General features: G+C 40.8%; 1 protein-coding gene across 1 annotated transcript in view; it reads right to left on the bottom strand.

The window, feature by feature from the left end:
• Window positions 1–24,256, bottom strand: part of LOC124777195 (DNA-directed RNA polymerase, mitochondrial) — a 283,528-nt gene that overhangs the window by 14,027 nt on the left and 245,245 nt on the right. The window contains exons 21-22 of the mRNA XM_047252510.1: window positions 13,255–13,421; window positions 7,309–7,480 (exon numbers count right to left, since the gene is read on the bottom strand). Of these exons, the coding sequence (XP_047108466.1) occupies window positions 7,309–7,480; window positions 13,255–13,421 (339 nt within the window). The remainder of the gene's footprint in view (window positions 1–7,308; window positions 7,481–13,254; window positions 13,422–24,256) is intronic.

Genomic DNA, 24,256 nt, shown 5'->3' with positions numbered 1-24,256 from the left:
AGCACCTATTTCTCTCCAAGCATGAGAACAGTTCCCATCCCCAAGAGGCCAGGAACCAGACGCTGTCATCGACCAGGATTTGCGGACATTCGCTGATGCGTTACAACGGGTGTTTTTGCTCTGTGACAATGTGGCAGCTCATTCCACATAGAGCACAGTTACACAAGCAAATTCTTTGGGATATCAAATTTTGCTTCACTATTCATATTCTGCTGAAACAGTGTCCAGTGACTTCTTCCCCTCTCCTGGGATGAAGGAGACATTGCACTGAAGGAATTTTTCATAATGACAGTGGTGTGATTTTCAATGTGGAATGTTTCCTGAAGAACGAAAATGCAGACTTCTTCAACCAAGGTCTCCATCAAGTCATCCATTATTGAGAAAAATGTATCAATCAAAAATGAGAACAATGTGAGTTAATGCAGATGAGTAGGAAAAACAAACCTGCAATGTTCAGATACAGCATTAGTAGGATCCTGCTTGACACAGTCATGTTGTTTAACTGTTAGGGCGTAACACTGCAAATCAATATTTGAAGCCAAATCATCAACTTTGGTTTATTGGGAGATTTTAGGAAAGTGTGTGTCATTTGAAGGGAGACTGCATATAGTTGCTAGTGCGACCTACTCTTGAGTACTGTTTGAGTGTTTGAGATTCACACCTGGCTGGATTGAAGGAAGACATCGAAGCAATTCAGAGGTGGGCTGCTAGATTTTCTACCGGTAGGTTCAAACAATATGCAAGTATAACAGGGATTCTTAGGGAACTCAAATGGAAATCCCTGGGAGGAAGGCGACATTCTTTTCGATAAACGCTACCGAAAAAATTTAAAGAGGCAATATTTGAAACTGATTGCAGAACAATGCTATTGCCACAACATACATTTTGTATAAGGACCTTGGCAATAAGATACAAGAAATTAGGGCTGATATGGATGGATATGGACAGTAGTTTTTCCCTCACTGTATTTGCAAGTGGAACGGAAAGGAAATGACTAGCAGTGGTACATGGTGGCCTCCATCACACATCATACGGTGACTTGCAGAATATGTATGCAAATCTAAATGTAAGTGTACAGGAAAGGAGTACCCATCAATACGTTCTAGGATAGCAGATTCATGTTTTTGAGGTAATAATTAAATGTTTATGACTACCCATCATATTACAAGTAGTGGATTGAGGGAAGGCAGACAATGGCTTCAGGCCACAGGCCACATCCAGCTATCTCTGTGTTCACATTTTGCAAAATGAAACAAACAATGGAAAATCCAGGATGGGATGTAACAATATTATGAAACTTGCTGCTCACCATATAGCAGAGATGCTGTGTAGCAGATAGGCACAACAAAAAGACTGCCACAAATAAGCTTTTGGCCAGTAAGGCCTTGATCAAAAATAGACAACACACACACACACACACACACACACACAAATTCAACTCATACACACATGACTGCATGACTGCAGTCTCTGGCAACTGCGGCCACACTCTCTATCTGTGACTCAGCATCTCCGCTTTTCCAACATGTTTGTCTAAGTAGGTAATATCAACATTGAAACCTAAGTGCTTCTATTACTTAGTATTTAGGAGCAAAAAATGACATAATTTATGAATCTGAAGACTGGTGAGTGGATTCGGAAGAGGTACCAAGTAATACCAATGGAATATAATTTTACTATTAGAGGAGCTGCAAGGAAATGAAAATCGAACAGAATTTAAATGAGAGTGTCAAAACGTAGCAACTATACATCACCTCTGGCTGGCAAAATAAACATCGTTGTGCTGTGCCGTAGACTGAACAATAATATCTGTGACGATGCAGTGTGTGTCAAACCTCTGATAGGTGTAGACCAAGATGTAATCCCATCAAGCAAATAAAGTAAGTATCTGTTTACCACACTCTATGAACCATTTATTACATATGGACTCGCACTGGAACCACAGTCCTTACAGTGGTGACTCCGTCTACCACACCACTTAGTGATTTTGTGCAAATCTGCCATGGCAGTTGGGTACTCAAAAATGCTGCCACTGTTGGCCGCATCACCTCACCTTATCAATGATGGTGTTGAGGATATTTCTCATACAGTGCCACGATGTGATACAAACATTGCATGTGACAATATACAAGGTAACATTCGACCTGGACTAGAGGAACTTCAGCGCAGTGATTTAGACAGAATCAATGCTGTGTGGAGTATCGAATAATGGCGCCCTGTTTATCTTACAACTGTTATCTCATGTATGCTTATTTTCTCCTCTGCTCCAGCTCCCGTCCAACCCACAGACTTCCAAACCTTTCCAGTGTCTTCTGGAGTGATATTCTCCAGCAACAATGCTATACGGAAGCTCTTAACAGCACCTTTCCAACATATCAACAGTGGATTCTGTCAAATAATTTTGCCATTATCTCGTCTACAGACAGCAAACCCGACACTTACTGTGTTTAACCTAATCACAGCTACACACAATGCCTCTCACACCTCTCAGGTGCTTTCTCCATACAGTGGTAACATGCTCTGCACACCTGAACTTTTGCAATATTAACCCCTTTAGGTTCCATCTACATTGTGCCATCCCACGTCTGTCGTCACATATGCGTCAGCTGCTCCGCACACATTTAACCTCTTGTACACCACTCACAGAGATGGAATGCATCTGTTAAATTGACTGGGCATTATACATCCCCTGCCAGCAGCATTGGTTGTTGAGCCACACAACACCGTGCTCCTGCAACTGCCTCATCAGTATGGTACACCGCCCACAGTCTACGCTCCATACGACAAGATTTCCATGCCATCCGCATCATGCGTTTCAGTGTTGCTGCCAGACAGGCCTCGTTTTAAGCTGTCCCCATTCTGTACTGACCTCCCAGCAGTATGGTTCACTCTATTCGAGTGCATGATGCCTGCCCATGGGATCGTTGATCCCAATGCAATATTTATGACCTTACTCAGCCACCTCGACAATGACTAGAACATAATCTGCAACCTACTCCTGGCAGTAACCAGCCACAAGCACAAGATGACTAAGGCTTTGCTGCTCCATCGCCTCTACACTGCCTGGAACAGCATCTACACATAGTTATGCATGAAGAAACCGTCAGAGACAGCCTGCAATCCTCTCTATGGAAATGCCTATGGACACAAACTGATCCTATGCTATATGTGATCACATGCTCTGGACACAGTGGGTATTGAAACTTCCCACACACATCCAGACCACAATGTCTTGCACAAGGATTACCCCTTGATGCCAGACTTCACCTCGCAGACCGAATTCATACTCTGGTGCAGTATCATACTCTCATCAACAGCTATTCCGATGGCAGCAAGGCCATCGCCCTGCTCAGCTATGAGGTGATGCGGCTAATCGACTACTGCCGAGCTGGCCAGAGATTCCCCCCCCCCCCCCCCCCCCCCCCACTTGCTGCCAGCCGCCATCACTGCCTCCATTTTGCGCAGCTGAAACACTTCCGAACTCAGCTGAATCTGGCCGATAAGGACCAAGCCCCTTCTCACCACCACTCCATGCAACCTTCACAGTGCCGACGGACAACAATCACTGAACAATACAGCAAATGTGCTCATGTCCCCAGCCCACTGCCCCATAGCACTTTTTAGACACAGATGCAACTTCAAAGAACAATGCCACCCGCCTCCGCACCTTCGACGGCCGAGCTATACTGTTGGTTCCATAGCAGATTCGGACAGGAGACTAAACACTGCAGAGTGCCTTGTGCCTACCCAAACAAAGCACAGTGGCCTGCCGTATGTGCACCACACCACTCTACAACCACAGGACGCCTTAATCAACTGCATCGGCACAAGTCTGCCACCTCACATCATCCTTCCGGCAGCTCATGCTTATTTGCTTAAGGCTGTCTGACGCCCATCTACTTCCTTGTTGGTATGGGCACTGTCAGCACCCTTCTGCCATCTCAAGTGCAAACTAATCTCTTGCTATCATCACTCCAATTACGTGCCACAAACAACACTGTCATCGCAGTTGCCAACACCACCTCAATCACTATGGACTTGGGGGTGGAGAGTCACATGCACTGGACCTTCCTCGTCATCAAGATGGTCAAGCCGGCCCCAGTACAAGACTTTCTGTGTCACTATTACCTGCTTCCTGACCTCGTCCACGGTTTGTTATTACGCCGTGATTATCAACACCCATTCATTGGAGTTATCAGCAAAGTTCTCCTTGAACATTCCTGTCTAGCTGCCACACGGAACGGCTACTTCCCACTATGGGCACACCCTCCAGCCTCCTGCCCACCTCAAGAGCTTATGAGATCTCTGGCATCACTGTGCCCATTGCCCCACCACAGATCAATGCTGACACCTCACTTCCTCGCAATACTTCCTCTTCACCTGTGTTCCACACTATGGGTGAAAGGGGTTGGGGAGAGGTTCCTTGGTGACAAAGCAACTATACATCACCTCTGACTTACAAAATAAACATCTCTGTCCTGTGCAGTAGAGTGAACAATAATATCCTTGACGGTTTAGTATGTGTCAAACCTCTGACTGGTAAAGAATACAATGTAACTCTGCCCAGCAAATAAAGTAAGGATCTGTCTACTACACTCCATGTACCATTTAATACGTATGCACTCCCACTGGTACCACATTTCTTACAGGAGCATACTTTTCACAACAGAGGACCACAGCACACAGGAATTCAAAAGTGTAGGTTTTATTATAAACATAAAAATTAAGAACAACATTAAAGGTACAGACAGGATCTCGGATAGAATAGCAAGACTTGTTTCCAAAATACACCAAATACATTAGACAGAAATCTTTCCAAGTCAATGCTCCAATAAGCTTATATTACGATGAGATCACAGATTACTTTTAATTCTTACAGGAGCTGATAAATGACAGCAAATTGCACTACAAGATTAAATTGCAGGCTTTTAATGCAAAAGTAGGGTAAAACTAAAGAACAATGGAAAACTTCTGACATGATAATGTAAATACCGGAGTTTGTATGTTAAGAGAAACTTCCAATAAGAAAGGAAAAAGAAAATGGACTTAGCAAGGATCAATTGGAGCTAAAAATCACATTTTATGAAAGAATAATGAATTTTTTGCTTGATGTTAAGGTCACTTTAGAGTTTTAAATGGTCTTAGACCCGTAATATGCAGAGTAAAAATAGATATGAAGTTAGAAAGAAACAGATTCATTAGGTCAGAAGTTGGAATCTAGATTATATGACACTGAGGAGGTATATGTGTAAAATAATTTTTCAAATTAATAATCATTGGCAGAGGTGAATGAAGTGACAAGTGACAGAAAAATTCCTAGGACCAACTAAGAATTGAACCACAGATCTTTGGATTTATATAGTCTGACACTTATCAACCAAGCCACACTCTGGGGTTGTTTACTGATTAAATTAAGCAATAAGATCAGCATCTTAGAAAACAAAAATCTAAAGGCACTAATAACATAAGAAGATGCTGAGTCGTAACTCAGCATCTGCGCTATTTGTTGAGTAGCAACTATCCTTTCATAATATTGTTACATTCCATCTTGGATAAAATAAGAAAATATTTAAGCAAGTTACTTGTGCACGTAACACAGGTGTTGCAGGTACAAACGAAGCAACTTAAAAAACAAGTCAAATGGATTGAGGAGGACATTAAAGTGGAGGCAGCAGTTCAATGTAAACAACAATGGGAATGTGATAGAATATGCTGAATGGAAAAAAAAAAACTATTTTAAAGTGTTTTCGAAAAGAAGTGAGTGTACAGGTATTTGAAGATATCTTTAAATGCTTTCACAGTTCAAGAGATGAACAAGGAACAGATAAAGTTGGCAATGAACATAACGACATTCCAGGAGTAATGGTGGTTGGGGTGCATACAACTATTTGATGGTTAAAATTAGAGGGAACAGTAATACAAAAAGAGCTTGTAAAAACAGTTTCCACAATATTTGCAGATGATGACAATTCTCCAAAATCAAAACAATGCAGTTATTATTCTCCTTCACAGGAAGAGAGATGAACCAGCCATAAGACTGCTATAAACCTATCAGCTGCCTCTTCAAAATGTCCATGTTATTTACTATAATTATGACCAAATACTTAAGTGTGGAGAAAGAAAAAGATCTGGGGTAGCCCATGGCAGCAGCTACTTACCTGGCAACTCTATCTTTTCAATAAGTGGTATGAAATGCTTATTAAAAACTTTCTAAAATCATACACATCTGTTACCGATGTATCATTTACTTGCTCCACTTCCTCATCTATGGATCTACTAGTCTCCTACTTTGCTATGTCTCATACTGTCCTTATTTCATTGTCTGGTGTGACTATCTTTCTCTTGTAATGCATTTGCTGAACTGATATGTATTGTTTTCAGCATTACCACTCAACACAAGCAACTGCATGTCACAATCTGATAGGCCACAGACTACTGGTTAAATTTTGTTCATTAGACATTTCTATAAATATATTATCAATAATTGTTTTTGGGCAGTTAGCTACCCAGTTAAGAATTTTACAGCAGGAGTTAAGTTGAATGGTAATGTTAACAACTGCAATACAATCTTACTGGAGGAGTTTTTAAGAAAACCTGCAGTACAATCTTGAGCAATTACTACTACCTTTTTTTTTTAAGTAAACAGGCCAACAGAACTTCAAGGTGATTTATATCCAAACAGATATTTGGTATACACTAACTACTGTAAGGGCTATGATATGAAATTCTTGTGCTTCAATAAGCTGCATATAAGTAAAATTTATTAATGTGTATGTTCTTAAATGTATGACAGTTCCTCTTTAATGAAACAATTCCTCATTTCTGCACGTCTACTCTACAGAATGGATGATATATGGACCAAGAAATTCTTTGCTGGATTTCACAAGATAAGAAAAGACCAACATAACAACTTAATGGATATTATGAAATATGCAGAAGAAAGATGGAAGTATTTAACAGAAGACAGTATACAACTGAAGATCATCATATATAGGAAAGTCTTTTAAAAGCTATTGTCCAGCAATGGATGTCAATTGGATGTTGGTGGTAACTTATACTGTAACAACATTAGTAAAATAATTTAGAAAATGACTATGCTGCTTTTGACTTGCAACTTATAATTTGAGAGTAATGTGTCATTAAACAATTCAATTTCACACATACATTCACAGATTTCAAACATGCAATAAGTGGACCACAAGTTGTGTTTTCAGGTTATCTCAAATGACAATGTAACAAAATGATGCCCAGGTCAATATACTTTTATGCACAAATTCCAAATTGCATAGAATGTAAGCTAACTTTTACCTTATTCATAACATTGACAGTTGAAGGATGTGTCCAGTAACAATCATGAACTGATACAAATGTTACATTATTTCGTTCACAAAGCAATGACGTCAGCATCATGTGGCTAGAGTCCAGAGAATGAATAAAATTTGGTGGGAAAGCATTTTTCTGTTTCATCACATTTGGGCGTCTGTAAAAGAAATCAATGAGATTAGTGAAATACGACAGCAGATATTTTATAGTAAGTGCAATTGGAAATTAATAGAAACAAATTTGACAAACATGTTTTTAGATTTTCAGAATAACAGTTACAAAAAAATATAATGACTTACATATGGCACTTCATGAAAAAAAAAAAAGGTCAGGAGAAAAGGTTTACACATATAGAAATAAGTGACCTGTAGAATCTACTGATCAGTTAAATCAAATATCAAATGGTAGTTGCACACATGCTTAGGCAAGTAATAGTCATACTTGTCCACTGCAGAAAGGTGGAGCAACATTTAACAATCAGAGTCAAATATCAATCATAGCTACCATTTTTTATTGGCTTCTTCACCATTGTCCCTGTCTATTCATCTGAGCCGGCCGCTGTGGCCGAGCAGTTCTAGGTGCTTCAGTCCGGAACCGCACTGCTGCTACAGTTGCAGGTTCAAATCCTGCCTTAGGCATGGATGTGTGTGATGTCCTTAGGTTAGTTAGGTTCAAGTAGTTCTAAGTCTAGGGGACTGATGACCTCAGATGTTAAGTCCCATAGTGCTTAGAGCCATTTGAACCATATTCATCTGAAGCTCTGACTAAAGTGGTCTACTTTTTGCAATACTTATTATTTGCTTTTTACTTTTTTTTACTACAATCACTATTTGAAATTCATTTTTATCTACTTCTTCACTACAGCCACTGTCTGTCCACCTTATGGTCTGGCTACGCTGATCTATTCTTTGCTAAGCCTATCACTTGCCTGTGTCTTTTTTCTATTTAATTTCTTTGTCAGTCACAAAAAAGAAATTTTGGATTTGACTAACTACATAGGCTACTGCAGCTGGAGTCATGATGAATAAAATTCTTGAATGGGATTTTCACTCTGCTGCGGAATGTGTGCTGATATGAAACTTCCTGGCAGAGACTCGAACTCGGGACCTTTGCCTTTTGCAGGCAAGTGCTCTACCATCTGAGCTACCCAAACACAACCCACACCCCGCCCTCACAGCCTTACTTCTGCTAGTATCTCATTTCCTACCTTCCAAACTTCACAGAAGCTCTCCTGTGAACCTTGCAGAGCTAGCACTCCTGGAAGAAAGGAGAGCTTCTGTGAAGTTTGGAAGGTAGGAAATGAGATACTAGCAGAAGTAAGGCTGTGAGGGCGGGGTGTGGGTTGTGTTTGGGTAGCTCAGATGGTAGAGCACTTGCCCGCGAAAAGCAAAGTTCCAGAGTTCGAGTCTCGGTCCGGCACACAGTTCTAATCTGCAGGAAGTTTCATATCAGTGCACACTCCGCTGCAGAGTGAAAATCTCAATCTGGAAACATCCCCCAGGCTGTGGCTAAGCCATGTCTCCACAATATCCTTTCTTCAAGGAGTGCTAGTTCTGCAAGGTTTGCAGGAGAGCTTCTGTGAAGTTTGGAGGGTAGGAGGTGACATGCTGGCAGAAGTAAGGCTGTGAGGATGGGGCGTGAGTCGTGCTTGGGTAGCTCAGATGGTAGAGCGTTTGCCCGCGAAAGACAAAGGTCCCGAGTTCGAGTCTCGGTCTGGCACACAGTTTTAATCTGGCAGGAAGTATCAATAAAATTCTTCTGGGTGCACAGTAAAATACTTTAATTATAAACTTAAAACCAACAATTTGACCTTATTACAATGGCCTTCCTCAGGGCAAGATTGGAGAGCCACCACAACCCAGCTTACAGGTATTCAGTTCTGCACACGCTGACTACCCATGCCTAGCAGATAAGTGACACTAACAACATCAAAGAAGAATTGAGGGCACTAAACCACACTTTTCACACCACTGGTTATGACAACACTACAAGAAAGATGACAAAGGCCAACAGAAATAAAACAAGGGAAGAGGACAAGGAAGAGCAGCTTCCATTAGTGCACTTACCATATATGAAAGGTATCAGTGAATGGCTAGGCAACACAGTCTGCCAATGAGGTTTCAGACAGATTTTCCGCAGCAGCCACAGGATCACGACATGATATGTTCCACCAAGACTGCAGTCAACAAACTAAATACTGCAGGAGTATATGAACTATGTTGTAGAGTGTGGAGCTGCCTAAAAAATTATCACACAAACAGTGGAACATGGATGCTCTGTGCGATTAGCACAGCATAATAAACTAACAATAGTGGAACACCACCGTGACTGTGGACAGCCTATTACATTTCAGGAAGCCCGTGTGATGGCCAGAGGTGCCTGAAATCATTAAACAGCCTGACAACATCAATAGAGAGGATGGCCACAAACTTCCGGCATTCTGGCTGTCAGCTATCACAGATCAACGGGCTGCATGTGGTGGCAGGGCAGAAGTGTTGCTGAGCATGGACATGACAGCCTAAACAAACAGTTTCAAGAGAACCATCAGCGCATTTCCACACACATATCAGGAAGAAAACACACCTCGCCGAAGCCATGTGCTGATTTGCAGACTGTTTCCAATCACTGGTAAGCCAGTTACACCCCCCCCCCCCCCAAATAGCTTCTTTTATACCATCAGTAGAGATATGTAAACAGGCAGAAGACGGCACTGTGGTCACCAATGCCTATAGAACACAAGTATCTGGAGCAGTTGTTACATCGGTTACTGCTGCTACAATGGCAGGTTATAAAGATTTAAGTGAGTTTGAAAGTGCTGTTATAGTTGGTGCACGAGCAATGGAACACACCATCTCCAAGGTAGCAAAGAATTGGGGATTTTCCCATATGAACATTTCACGAGTGTACTGTGAATATCAGGAATGCAGTAAAACATTAAATCTCCAACACCGCTGCAGCCAGAAAAAGACCCTGCAAGAATGGAACCAACAACGACTGAAGAGAATCATTCAACATGACAGAAGTGGCACCCTTCCACAAATTGCTGCAGATTTCAATGCAGAATCATCAACAACTGTCATTGTGTGAAACATCATCGATGTGAACTTTTGGAGCCGAAGCCCCAGTCCTGTACCCTTAATGACTGCATGACACAATGCTTTATGCCTCGCCTGGGCTAGTCAACACCAGCATTGGGCTTTTGATGACTCGAAACACATTGCCTGGTTGGATGAGTCTTTTTTCAAATTGTATCAAGCGGATCGATGTGTACAGGTATGGAGACAACCTCATGAATCCATGGACCCTGCATGTCAGCAGGGTACTGTTCAAGCTGTTGACTTCTCTGTAATGGTGTTGGGAGTGTGCAGTTGGAGTGATATGGGACCCCTGACAAGTCTAGATATGACTCTGACAGGTACCATGTATGTAAGCATCCTGTCTGATCACCTGCATCCGTTCATGTGCAGTGTGCATTCTGCCTGTCTTGGGCAATTCCAGTAGGACAATGTGACTCTCCAGATGGTCAGAATTGCTACATAGTGACTCCAGGAACACTCTTCCGAGTTTAAACACTTCCGCTGGCCACCATACTCGTCAGACATGAATAGTATTATGCGTACCTGGGACGGATCGCAACATGCTGTTCAGAAGGGATCTCCACCCCCTCGTACTCTTACGGATTTATGGACAGCACTGCAGGATTCATGGTGTCAATTCCCTACAGCATAACTTCAGACATTAGTCAAGTCCATGCCATATTATGTTGCGGCACATCTACGTGCTCGCGGGGGCCTTACACGATTTTAGGCTGGTGTACCAGTTTCTTTGACCCTTCAGTGTATTTATACCTGTGCCCAAGCCTTTGCACATATGGAATTTATTTTTGACTTATAAAGCTTCTATGTATACAAGGTTTGAAGTAGTACAATTGGCAATGTCAACAAAGAGCTTGTTTGCTTCACTAACATGACAGACAGCCACCTACAGCTGGCCGTGCAAAAAGCTACTGCCAATTAGGTCCGTGCTCACAAAATGCTGCCTCTGTCATGGAATAATATAAGCTCACTGGGAATTGCGGATGTTTAAAGCAAAGCAGGAAATTGCTAGGAGTAAGTGGGATTCAGGGTGTAAAAATTTGCTTGCCTTCGCTGCTTCTTCTGCTTCTATGATTTTACATTGGAGAGGAGTACCTTTAGGCCTGGTACCATTAAACAATTTCAGTGGGCTTAAATTTTGCAACAGAATAATTGAGATGCTGTTTCTCAAATTAATTTAGTGTGATGGAAGGCCAGATGTGCTAAAAGAGTTTAAAAATTTAAGTGGATAATTGCTCCATAACTCTGTTAATAGCGGTATGCTCTACATTTTCTCCTTCAACATGAGTAAGGATGTACAAGTTAATTCTAGCACCTTGATCATTTTTAGGTGCCAATATAGCCCTTTCACAAAGCCAAGGGTTTTCATGAGTTGCTGTTTGCCTTTGTTGATCATCATAAATAGAAGAAATGATGTCTTGAAGTGGAAGTACTGCACAGCACAAATTACCAGGCAAAATTATTTGTCCCTCTTCTTTTGGATATGCGCCCACATCAACTTTATACACTATATCAAAAAGCTCCTATTCACAGCCGCAATTAAGCTGTTACGTGCAGCCACATGATGTATTGCCACAGACGTGAGCTTTTCAAGCATGCTGATTTTCGATTAGTCATGGTGTGCTCTTCCCATATTATTAAGCAGCAAGCGCGTAGAACCCAAGCTTTGTCACTGTTCCCAGAGGTGTCACAGATTGTGTGTTCAATTACATCCAAATGTATCAGAGTTGTATGAGCAGTATTACCACTGAGTAACAAACTGGGTGCTATTCATGATGAAGTCATAGCAAGAGCTATTTTTGCTTGGGCTTGTAATTGTGATAATAAGATTTTAGTGAGGACCATTTGTCTTGTCCCACTAGGTGGATCCAGAAATAGAATTTCTTCCATATCACTGTCAACATACGGACAAATGTGTTCAAATACTGTATGCTGTTCTTCTGATAGATTTTGGATGCCATTTTGGAAGGTTTCCACAAGTTCTGCTGGGTTATAACTTGCTGCATACTCTCTGTTGATGCACTTGCCTTCTTCTAATGGCACTGGGAAGCTGTACTGAGGGAGAGGATTTCCTCCTATGGACGTAACCAAATTCTGAATAGCCACAAAGCAAAGATTATGAGCATAATTACATGATCTATCATTCAGTTCATCTTCAATATTTTGTCCAAAAATTCCTATAAAAGTCTTTCACCAGCTTAACCTGTCATTTTTCCACAACACTGCAGCATCAGAAAGGGCACAAAATACCAGCAAAATGGCAAACAAATGATCAAGTACGGTAGACTATTACTAACACATGCATCAGCCAGAGTGTCATCCCAGTGCTTGTCATCAACAAATGTCGCTCTCGACTTGCTCATTTTCTAGGCAATTTCATTCGAACACAAAACAAAAATCAAACTGTTATAAGTGGGCAGCCAAAGAACCAAGCAAACTCAATAAATTTGTTTTTCCTTTTTACCTGTGTTCATGGCTTCTGCTTTAACAGAAGTGTGAAGCACAAGTTAAGATGTCTGCACTGTAGGAGGTAGTCAGGGCTATTCCAACCCTCTGCCCCCCCCCCCCCCCCCCCCACTTCCCCAAATGGCTCCTCACTTCATGGTGGTCTATACAGGGGTTCAGCTTGCCTCATTCACATCCACTCCATATAATGCCCTCTAGCAACTGGCCAACATACAGTTAACACACTGTATGTAACCCCAATTAATGCAGTTGGTTCATATGGACATTTTTCTAGAAGGTACTTATATCTACAAAATGTTCCATAAAGCAAAATGATAAGTTCTACAACTGTAAATCTTCCTTTAATGGTAAAAAAAAAAAGTGTACATACTCAAACATATCCACATGAAAGTGATCTTCAACTTTTGATTCTTTGAACTTCAAATTCTTTGGTGGTCGAAAATAAGGTTGCACTACTGGGAGGCCCAAAGGTGTAATCCATTCTACATTCTGACCACATATTTGAGATATCAACCGTGCGCATTCCGTAAACCAGTCCTAGAACAGATATGTGATTTACACCAAGCATAATTCAAAATAATGACACAAAAAATAGATATATAACTATAGGGACCAGCTAATTAAAACATAGAAAAAACAGGATACCAAAACATGACCTGCACACAAAGAGCTGTTGTATTAATGAAAAAATCAATTTTTGAAAATACAGGGTGATTCGAAAAGAATACCACAACTTTAAAAATGTGTATTTAATGAAAGACACATAATATAACCTTCTGTTATACATCATTACAAAGAGTATTTAAAAAGGTTTTTTTTTTTCACTCAAAAACAAGTTCAGAGATGTTCAATATGGCCCCCTCCAGACACTCGAGCAATATCAACCCGATACTCCAACTCGTTCCACACTCTCTGTAGCATATCAGGCGTAACAGTTTGGATAGCTGCTGTTATTTCTCGTTTCAAATCATCAATGATGGCCGGGAGAGGTGGCCGAAACACCATATCCTTAACATACCCCCATAATAAAAAATCGCAGGGGGTAAGATCAGGGCTTCTTGGAGGCCAGTGATGAAGTGCTCTGTCACGGGCTACCTGGCGGCCGATCCATCGCCTCGGGTAGTTGATGTTTCATAACTAACCTTTTTCGTAGGACTCTCCATACAGTTGATTGTGGAATTTGCAGCTCTTTGCTAGCTCTGCGAGTCGATTTTCCTGGGCTGCGAACAAATGCTAGCTGGATGCGTGCTACATTTTCATCACTCGTTCTCGGCTGTCCAGAACTTTTCCCTTTGCACAAACACCCATTTTCTGTAAACTGTTTATACCAACGTTTAATACACCACCTATCAGGAGGTTTAACACCATACTTCGTTCGAAATGCACGCTGAACAACTGTCGTCGATTCACTTCTGCCGTACTCAATAACACAAAAAGCTTTCTGTTGAGCGGTCGCCATCTTAGCATCAACTGACGCTGATGCCTAGTCAACAGCACCTCAAGCGAACAAATGTACAACTAAATGAAACTTTATAGCTCCCTTAATTCGCCGACAGATAGTGCTTAGCTCTGCCTTTTGTCGTTGCAGAGTTTTAAATTCCTAAAGTTGTGGTATTCTTTTTGAATCACCCTGTATAATACACTAGGACAGGTAAAAAATCTACCCACCAAGCAGCATCAGGAAAAAAAAAACCATAAAAGTTAAGGATATGTGCAAGCTTTGGGAGCCAGTGGCTCATTCTTCTGGCAGAAGGGCTGAAGGTGTAAGATAGAGCAATAACTTACAGTCTGGTAAGCCTTCCATGAGCTGGAGTTCTGAGCAATTTTCCCATAAATCTCCCCATTTTCTAAACCTCATCACCCCTTTTCCTTCACTCCTCTTCCTTCCCCTCCAACCCTTCTGTCAAAAGATGCATCACTGGCTCTGAAAGCTTGCACATTTCCTCAACTTTTGTGTGTGTTTTCTCCTACTGCTGGTTGATGAGCATATTTTTTACCTATAAACATATAGGAATGTGTTGTACAATCACATCCAAGGGCTGTATCACATTAACCCCACATGACCGATCAGCAATGAATGTTCTGGAACATGACTACACTGAGAATGCTTTCTGAGAAGTTTTCTGTTTTTATTTCGTGTGTCTAATACATTTAAAATAATATAAACTTGTTAATGAGAAAATGCCAATTTGCACAATAGTTTGGGGTCAGTGTTGAACTGTAGCGGGCCTTATAAATGAGTGCATAGTACAGTCCAAAGTTTGGAGGAAGGCAGTTGTATATCATCTACAAACGGACCATGCCTAGTAGAGGAATGTGGTGTTAAACCCAACTTCTGCATTGATCACAGCTTTATTTATATACACTTAATTGCCATATAATTACACTCAAACATTCTGGAAATACATTTACTAAACCACACCTAATAATGGCACCTTCATATGTAAGTTTCTTTCTAAACATAAGGACTACCTGAAATATAGGTTCAACATGAAACAGAGAAACTGCACACAAACAGCAGCAGCACTGATATTACTATACACTTATTTCACATTTCTGCAACTGGTTCTACTACTAATGAATACAGAGGCTAGTGTTCAAAAGTAAGTGCAGTCAAGAGAAATAGAAGCACATTTCCTGAATTGTATGTTGGAAAGATAGTAGAATGAGGTGAAGCTAAATCTCACGACATCTGATTTAGAAATGTGCACAAATTATGTAATTAGAATGGTAATAAAACTGAATAACTGCACCACTGAAAAATCCTTGGTGCAATATAAATAATTTAAGTAGTAAAGGAATCAACTAAGTTTTCTGAAGTTTTGATAGACACACAAACAACAATGAGAACTTGGCTAGCTTTTGGATTAATCATTCTTCGGAGCTAGAGTAAGACACCCCCCCCCCCCTTACACACACACACACACACACACACACACACACACACACACACACAAAACACACACACACACACACACACACACACACACACACAATGATGTGGTGGCACTGCAACAGAGGATTATGTTGAGTGGAGTGTGCCAGTAGAGAAGAGCAGAGGTGAGGAGTAAGGGGGAGGTTTGGAGAAGTATGGCTGACAGGTGCGATGAAGAGGCAGTAGCGCGTGGTATAGGAATGTGGCACCAATGTGCTTGTTCTGCCCACAGGCAGAGTGGTTGTATGCAGCATAATATGACATAGAGAAGTGGATTAGCAGGGAGAGATAGAACAAAGGAAGGCGGAGATTATGGAGAAGAGAGTGCTGGTGTAGGATGGGCGAATTTAGGGTGATGGGGAGGTGTTGGGGGCATGGGCTACAGGAGACTGAGACCAGGAGGATTACAGGATATGAGCATACAGTGATGGCACAATGCTTTCATGAGTACGTCCTTGCTAGCTCTGACAGAGGATTTAAATGAAAGTTGGCAAAGTTCTCAGCCTTGTTTATGAGCCTAATGATGTCTCATCACCTCAACAAGTTTGCTACCTACATTATTTGTACTGAAAAAAAAAATCACACAATCCTTTTACGAAATAAACCCTGATATCTGCATCTGTATTACTTTGTTGCACAGAATCTTGTTTCCACAATGGCAGTGGCAATGATAATGGTAATCATGGCTAAGCATCAGGTACAAAATGATGGGTACCCTTGATAACTTTGAAATTAAACTTTTGCAAATAAAGCGCAAAAGTGATTACGCAGCTGTTTACTGAACACTTTGAGATACGTAATATGTTCTCAGTATACACAGTGGCTTTTCATCCTGCTATGGGGTATCTACTTTTCTTCTCCTTCTTCTTCTTCTTCTTCTTCTTCTTCTTCTTCAACCAAATAATTCTACTTGTAACATTTCCAGATTGTACTTGCAAAAGCAATAATATGACGTGGCCCACCTGCAACATCCAGTGCTCTTTGAAACACCTCACTATCAATACTACTACTTATACCTCCCAAGGAGATCACGAATGTAAAATTAGAGAGATTCGAGCGTGCACGGAGGCTTTCAGACAGTCGTTCTTCCCGCGAACCATACGCGACTGGAACAGAAAAGGGAGGTAATGACAGTGGCACATAAAGTGCCCTCCGTCACACACCGTTGGGTGGCTTGCGGAGTATAAATGTAGATGTAGATGTAGAATACCATAGTTTGAATCATCCGTTGCAAGCTTGAAATTTAAATCAAAAAATTTGGATAGAACGAGGGGCTTTCAATAAGTAGTGAAGCACATATTTTTTCCTGGCCAACTTGAAAAAATGCAGAACTTACTTCAGCCCCTATAGTTTCATGAAGTCTCAATAAGTGGCAACGCCATAATATAGCCTTAAAAATGGAGTCTGTAAAGGAGGCGCATTCCAAGCAGAGAGCTGTCATTGAGTTTCTTTTGGTGGAAAACCAGAGCATCACAGATATTCACAGGCACTTGTAGAATGTCTATGGAGATCTGGCAGTGAACAAATGCATGGTGAGCTGTTGGACAAGGAGTCTGTCATTATCACAAGATCATGCAATCATGAAAACCAGTCCAATCTCCCGTGTGCCAACAGGCCACACACAGCTGTGACTCCAGCAATGCTGAAACATGCAGACACTCTTATTCAAGGTGATCGATGAATCACAATCATACACCTCACTGCTAACTGGATCTCTCTGCTGATAGTGCTGACACATTCGTCCACCAGTTGGGGCACTCAAAGGTGTTGTAAATATGACAATTTAAGAAATGGTCACACTTAGCAACAATATAAGAAACAGGTGTTATGTAAAAGCCAGTGTGCTTTTGTTTGAAACGAAAGTGGCTCTGAGGAGTGGAAAAGGTGGCAAGGGCAAACTGGCATGCTACCTAGAGCAAGCACAGGAAGTAAATCGCACAGTCTGTAGGCAGCAGTGATTGACACAGCACCTGTGTGGAGCAGGAGAAGCTTTGCCTGCAAATTCACACAAAATGCCTTGGATGGAGACTGAAAATGGCTTACGGCATAGCTACAAGTTGTTGGGCTACTGTATATAGAACTGACTGATGTCAAGAAGAGAAATTGAGCCCATAGCGCAACAGATTTGCAGGCCGTACTGCGGGTAGTGTAACCACCATATCTGTTCGCCACACCCGAGCCTACAGCTACCAGATAAGACTTTTATAGTAAATTTACTTTTGTACAGAGTGAAACACTAAGTTAAACTGTGTTTTAATAGTCATTCTTGAACTATAAAGAAAGTAGTTCACCCTGTTATTTCATCCTAATCATAACCCTGTATAGGGTTCCTTCCTGATGTGTGATGAATCTGAGTATCCTATTTTACACACTTATTAAGTGCCAAGTTAATATAAAGAGATACCATTTCAATTATTTTTGTGTTTTCTTATAGTAAACGTTTACTCAGGTAAAATTCAATCAGAATGTAGCCAAGTTATTAGAATCTGGTAAATGACTATACGACAGTGTCTTGAAAGGAGGATATAAGATGAACATCAACAAAAGCAAAACAAGGATAATGGAATGTAGTCTAATTAAGTCGGGTGATGCTGAGGGAATTAGATTAGGAAATGAGGCACTTAAAGTAGTAAAGGAGTTTTGCTATTTGGGGAGCAAAATAACTGATGATGGTCGAAGTAGAGAGGATATAAAATGTAGGCTGGCAATGGCAAGGAAAGCGTTTCTGAAGAACAGAAATTTGTTAACATCCAGTATAGATTTAAGTGTCAGGAAGTCATTTCTGAAAGTATTCGTATGGAGTGTAGCCATGTATGGAAGTGAAACATGGACGATAAATAGTTTGGACAAGAAGAGAATAGAAGCTTTCGAAATGTGGTGCTACAGAAGAATGCTGAAGATTAGATGGGTAGATCACATAACTAATGAGGAAGTATTGAATAGGATTGGGGAGAAGAGAAGTTTGTGGCACAACTTGACCAGAAGAAGGGATCGGTTGGTAGGACATGTTCTGAGGCATCAAGGGATCACCAATTTAGTATTGGAGGGCAGCGTGGAGGGTAAAAATCGTAGAGGGAGACCAAGAGATGAATACACTAAGCAGATTCAGAAGGATGTAGGTTGCAGTAGGTACTGGGAGATGAAAAAGCTTGCACAGGATAGAGTAGCATGGAGAGCTGCATCAAACCAGTCTCAGGACTGAAGACCACAACAACAACAACAACAAATGACTATACAGAGCTTGTTCAAAGAATAATAGCTTTTGAAAGTAAATTTCCAGTGAGAAAGAGGTTTTCTTGAAGTGAATTGATCAGTATAAGAAGTATGTGCTTTAGTATCTAAGTAATTACGTATTTAAGTTGTTTATTATAGAAAATTCTTTTCTATAGCTCCCCCCTACCCAAATTTTTTTAGTTTCCTAATCTACTGGGCTTCCTCTTTTTTAAAATATAATGTACAAGGGTGCAGTAGTCAAAAAGAAATTCCAGTGTCTGCACCAATATTGTTTACATGGAGTAATATTTAATTTGAAGAAACAAATTAAACAGTAGGAAGAAAGTAGGCAAAATTCATACTTCTGTTTTTCCAATACTTCACTGTTCCATTGCCTGGATAGGCTGGCGACCATTAGTACATGTTTTAAACCACTAAATGTACTTGGAACTGAGTTGTCCTAGCTTCAGTATAATATTATTCATTCTGCATTTCTATTTAACCGCTGGGTAAAAATCTTAGGAAACAAATTGAATAGACTGATTTACTTATCCATTAGACACGACGCAAGGTCAAATCCTGTAAAAAGGGTAACTCTATTGATTAGCTTTTCCTATTAAGAGGAATATCCTCCCATTGTGTACTTTAGTTGGAAACTAAACTACATTTTAATAAGAGGGTTATACGTGGCTTTTCCCGTAGCAGTGCCATTTTTTCTGTTGGGGTATGGTATATGCGACAACAATGAGACAGGGTGTCCTGTTATTCAGATAAAAGCATATAAATTACGATAGTAAAGTTAGGGTTATATAGTGTGGCTGTGATACTCTCAGAAAACTGAAGAAATGACTTCAGTGTGTTTCTCACCACAAAACTGCAAATGAATTTCTAATTCTCCATGACAACGCAATACCTCACACAAGTCAGTGCATCCAAGAGGAGCTCATAAAACTTCATTGGACTCTTCTTCCTCATCCATCCTACAGCCCAGATCTCACACCTCCTGACTTCCACCCGTTTGGCCCAATGAAGAATGCACTCCACAGAAAGCTGTATGTGGATGATGGGGAGGTTACTGATGCAATACCTTTTTTCTACAATCTTGGTAATACTTCAAGTAACAATTAGTAACTACTACATCATCTATATACTTAATTAATTTTTCTCACAATCTTTCTCCAAGATATGAGCTTAAAACACTTATAAATACTGTTACGGATACATTAAAACCAAATGTCAACACACAGAATTACATGATTTGCTTAGAAATAAAAATAAATAAAGTAGCGTATGTATAAGTTTCTGGGTGTAATGGCATCCACCAGTTGTTGTTGTTGTGGTCTTCAGTCCTGAGACTGGTTTGATGCAGCTCTCCATGCTATTCTATCCTGTGCAAGCTTTTTCATCTCCCAGTACCTACTGCAACCTACATCCTTCTGAATCTGCTTAGTGTATTCATCTCTTGGTCTCCCTCTACGATTTTTACCCTCCACGCTGCCCTCCAATACTAAATTGGTGATCCCTTGATGCCTCAGAACATGTCCTACCAACCGATCCCTTCTTCTGGTCAAGTTGTGCCACAAACTTCTCTTCTCCCCAATCCTATTCAATACTTCCTCATTAGTTATGTGATCTACCCATCTAATCTTCAGCATTCTTCTGTAGCACCACATTTCGAAAGCTTCTATTCTCTTCTTGTCCAAAGTATTTATCGTCCATGTTTCACTTCCATACATGGCTACACTCCATACGAATACTTTCAGAAATGACTTCCTGACACTTAAATCAATACTGGATGTTAACAAATTTCTCTTCTTCAGAAACGCTTTCCTTGCCATAGCCAGCCTACATTTTATATCCTCTCTACTTCGACCATCATCAGTTATTTTGCTCCCCAAATAGCAAAACTCCTTTACTACTTTAAGTGTCTCATTTCCTAATCTAATTCCCTCAGCATCACCCGACTTAATTAGACTACATTTCATTATCCTTGTTTTGCTTTTGTTGATGTTCATCTTATATCCTCCTTTCAAGACACTGTCCATTCCATTCAACTGCTCTTCCAAGTCCTTTGCTGTCTCTGACAGAATTACAATGTTATCGGCGAACCTCAAAGTTTTTATTTCTTCTCCATGAATTTTAATACCTACTCCGAATTTTTCTTTTGTTTCCTTTACTGCTTGCTCAATATACAGATTGAACAACATCGGGGAGAGGCTACAACCCTGTCTCACTCCTTTCCCAACCACTGCTTCCCTTTCATGCCCCTCGACTCTTAGAACTGCCATCTGGTTTCTGTACAAATTGTAAATAGCCTTTCGCTCCCTGTATTTTACCCCTGCCACCTTTAGAATTTGAAAGAGAGTATTCCAGTCAACATTGTCAAAAGCTTTCTCTAAGTCTACAAATGCTAGAAACGTAGGTTTGCCTTTCCTTAATCTTTCTTCTAATATAAGTCGTAAGGTCAGTATTGCCTCACGTGTTCCAGTGTTTCTACGGAATCCAAACTGATCTTCCCCGAGGTTGGCTTCTACTAGTTTTTCCATTCGTCTGTAAAGAATTCGTGTTAGTATTTTGCAGCTGTGACTTATTAAGCTAATAGTTCGGTAATTTTCACATCTGTCAACACCTGCTTTCTTTGGGATTGGAATTATTATATTCTTCTTGAAGTCTGAGGGTATTTCGCCTGTTTCATACATCTTGCTCACCAGATGGTAGAGTTTTGTCAGGACTGGCTCTCCCACGGCCGTCAGTAGTTCCAATGGAATATTGTCTACTCCGGGGGCCTTGTTTCGACTCAGGTCTTTCAGTGCTCTGTCAAACTCTTCACGCAGTATCATATCTCCCATTTCATCTTCATCTACATCCTCTTCCATTTCCATGATATTGTCCTCAAGTACATCGCCCTTGTATAGACCCTCTACATACTCCTTCCATCTTTCTGCTTTCCCTTCTTTGCTTAGAACTGGGTTTCCATCTGAGCTCTTGATATTCATACAAGTCGTTCTCTTATCTCCAAAGGTCTCTTTAATTTTCCTGTAGGCGGTATCTATCTTACCCCTAGTGAGATAGGCCTCTACATCCTTACATTTGTCCTCTAGCCATCCCTGCTTAGCCATTTTGCACTTCCTGTCGATCTCATTTTTGAGACGTTTGTATTCCTTTTTGCCTGTTTCACTTACTGCATTTTTATATTTTCTCCTTTCATCAATTAAATTCAGTATTTCTTCTGTTACCCAGGGATTTCTACTAGCCCTCGTCTTTTTACCTACTTGATCCTCTGCTGCCTTCACTACTTCATCCCTCAAAGCTACCCATTCTTCTTCTACTGTATTTATTTCCCCCATTCCTGTCAATTGCTCCCTTATGCTCTCCCTGAATCTCTGTACAACCTCTGGTTCTTTTAGTTTATCCAGGTCCCATCTCCTTAAATTCCCACCTTTTTGCAGTTTCTTCAGTTTTAATCTACAGGTCATAACCAATAGATTGTGGTCAGAGTCCACATCTGCCCCTGGAAACGTCTTACAATTTAAAACCTGGTTCCTAAATCTCTGTCTTACCATTATATAATCTATCTGATACCTTTTAGTATCTCCAGGGTTCTTCCATGTATACAACCTTCTTTCATGATTCTTAAACCAAGTGTTAGTTATGATTATGTTGTGCTCTGTGCAAAATTCGACCAGGCGGCTTCCTCTTTCATTTCTGTCCCCCAATCCATATTCACCTACTATGTTTCCTTCTCTCCCATTTCCTACACTCGAATTCCAGTCACCTATGACTATTAAATTTTCGTCTCCCTTCACAATCTGAATAATTTCTTTTATTTCATCATACATTTCTTCAATTTCTTCGTCATCTGCAGAGCTAGTTGGCATATAAACTTGTACTACTGTAGTAGGCGTGGGCTTCGTATCTATCTTGGCCACAATAATGCGTTCACTATACTGTTTGTAGTAGCTTACCCGCATTCCTATTTTCCTATTCATTATTAAACCTACTCCTGCATTACCCCTATTTGATTTTGTGTTTATAACCCTGTAGTCACCTGACCAGAAGTCTTGTTCCTCCTGCCAACGAACTTCACTAATTCCCACTATATCTAACTTCAACCTATCTATTTCCCTTTTTAAATTTTCTAACCTACCTGCCCGATTAAGGGATCTGACATTCCACGCTCCGATCCGTAGAACGCCAGTTTTCTTTCTCCTGATAACGACATCCTCTTGAGTAGTCCCCGCCCGGAGATCCGAATGGGGGACTATTTTACCTCCGGAATATTTTACCCAAGAGGACGCCATCATCATGTAATCATACAGTAAAGCTGCATGCCCTCGGGAAAAATTACGGCTGTAGTTTCCCCTTGCTTTCAGCCGTTCGCAGTACCAGCACAGCAAGGCCGTTTTGGTTATTGTTACAAGGCCAGATCAGTCAATCATCCAGACTGTTGCCCTTGCAACTACTGAAAAGGCTGCTGCCCCTCTTCAGGAACCACACGTTTGTCTGGCCTCTCAACAGATACCCCTCCGTTGTGGTTGCACCTACGGTACGGCTATCTCTATCGCTGAGGCACGCAAGCCTCCCCACCAACGGCAAGGTCCATGGTTCATGGGGGGTAGCCAAACATAAAGTCCACACTGCTCATGTCTTAGGCCCCTGAGAAATTATCCATAAGTATGTCCATAGCCATCAGTCAGTCTTGTTTCGTCTGAATGAGTTAATTTAGCATCCAAGCATCTACAAACATACTGACTGATCCATCATTCTTCTTTACTACTGGACAAGAGGTACTGAAAAGGCTTTGTGCTCTCACTACTATTTCCAGCCCATCACATGCTTAATTTCATCAGCTACTGCTTCTTTTAGTGACAATGGCTTGTGTTTGTCAGTCATACTATACTGGAAAGGACAGCATTCCTTTCTTATTCCTGATGTTATTTATTTATTTGAGTGTCCCAGTCAAAGCCTACGCACAAACCTCTGCAACATCTGGCTTATACAGGAGCAAACACTAACAAAAATGCATTAGTGAAATGAAGTTTCTCTCATTGTAAACAGTTGGTGTGTGAGAGAAAACAGTATCTGGTCATGTTCATTTTGTATTTACTGGTGTCCCCTCTATATTTTTACTTACAGCATATCAGTTAAGGAAGTTCAGATGCTCTCCAATTCCATACTTGTCTTGGTGTGGATGGTGATGGGACATTCACTACTTCACCATATG

The sequence above is a fragment of the Schistocerca piceifrons genome, chromosome 2, assembly GCF_021461385.2.
Source record: "Schistocerca piceifrons isolate TAMUIC-IGC-003096 chromosome 2, iqSchPice1.1, whole genome shotgun sequence".
In the NCBI taxonomy this organism is placed as follows: Eukaryota; Metazoa; Arthropoda; class Insecta; order Orthoptera; family Acrididae; genus Schistocerca; species Schistocerca piceifrons.
The sequence above is the reverse complement of the archived record's forward strand: the minus strand, read 5'-3'. Positions and strand labels throughout refer to the sequence as shown.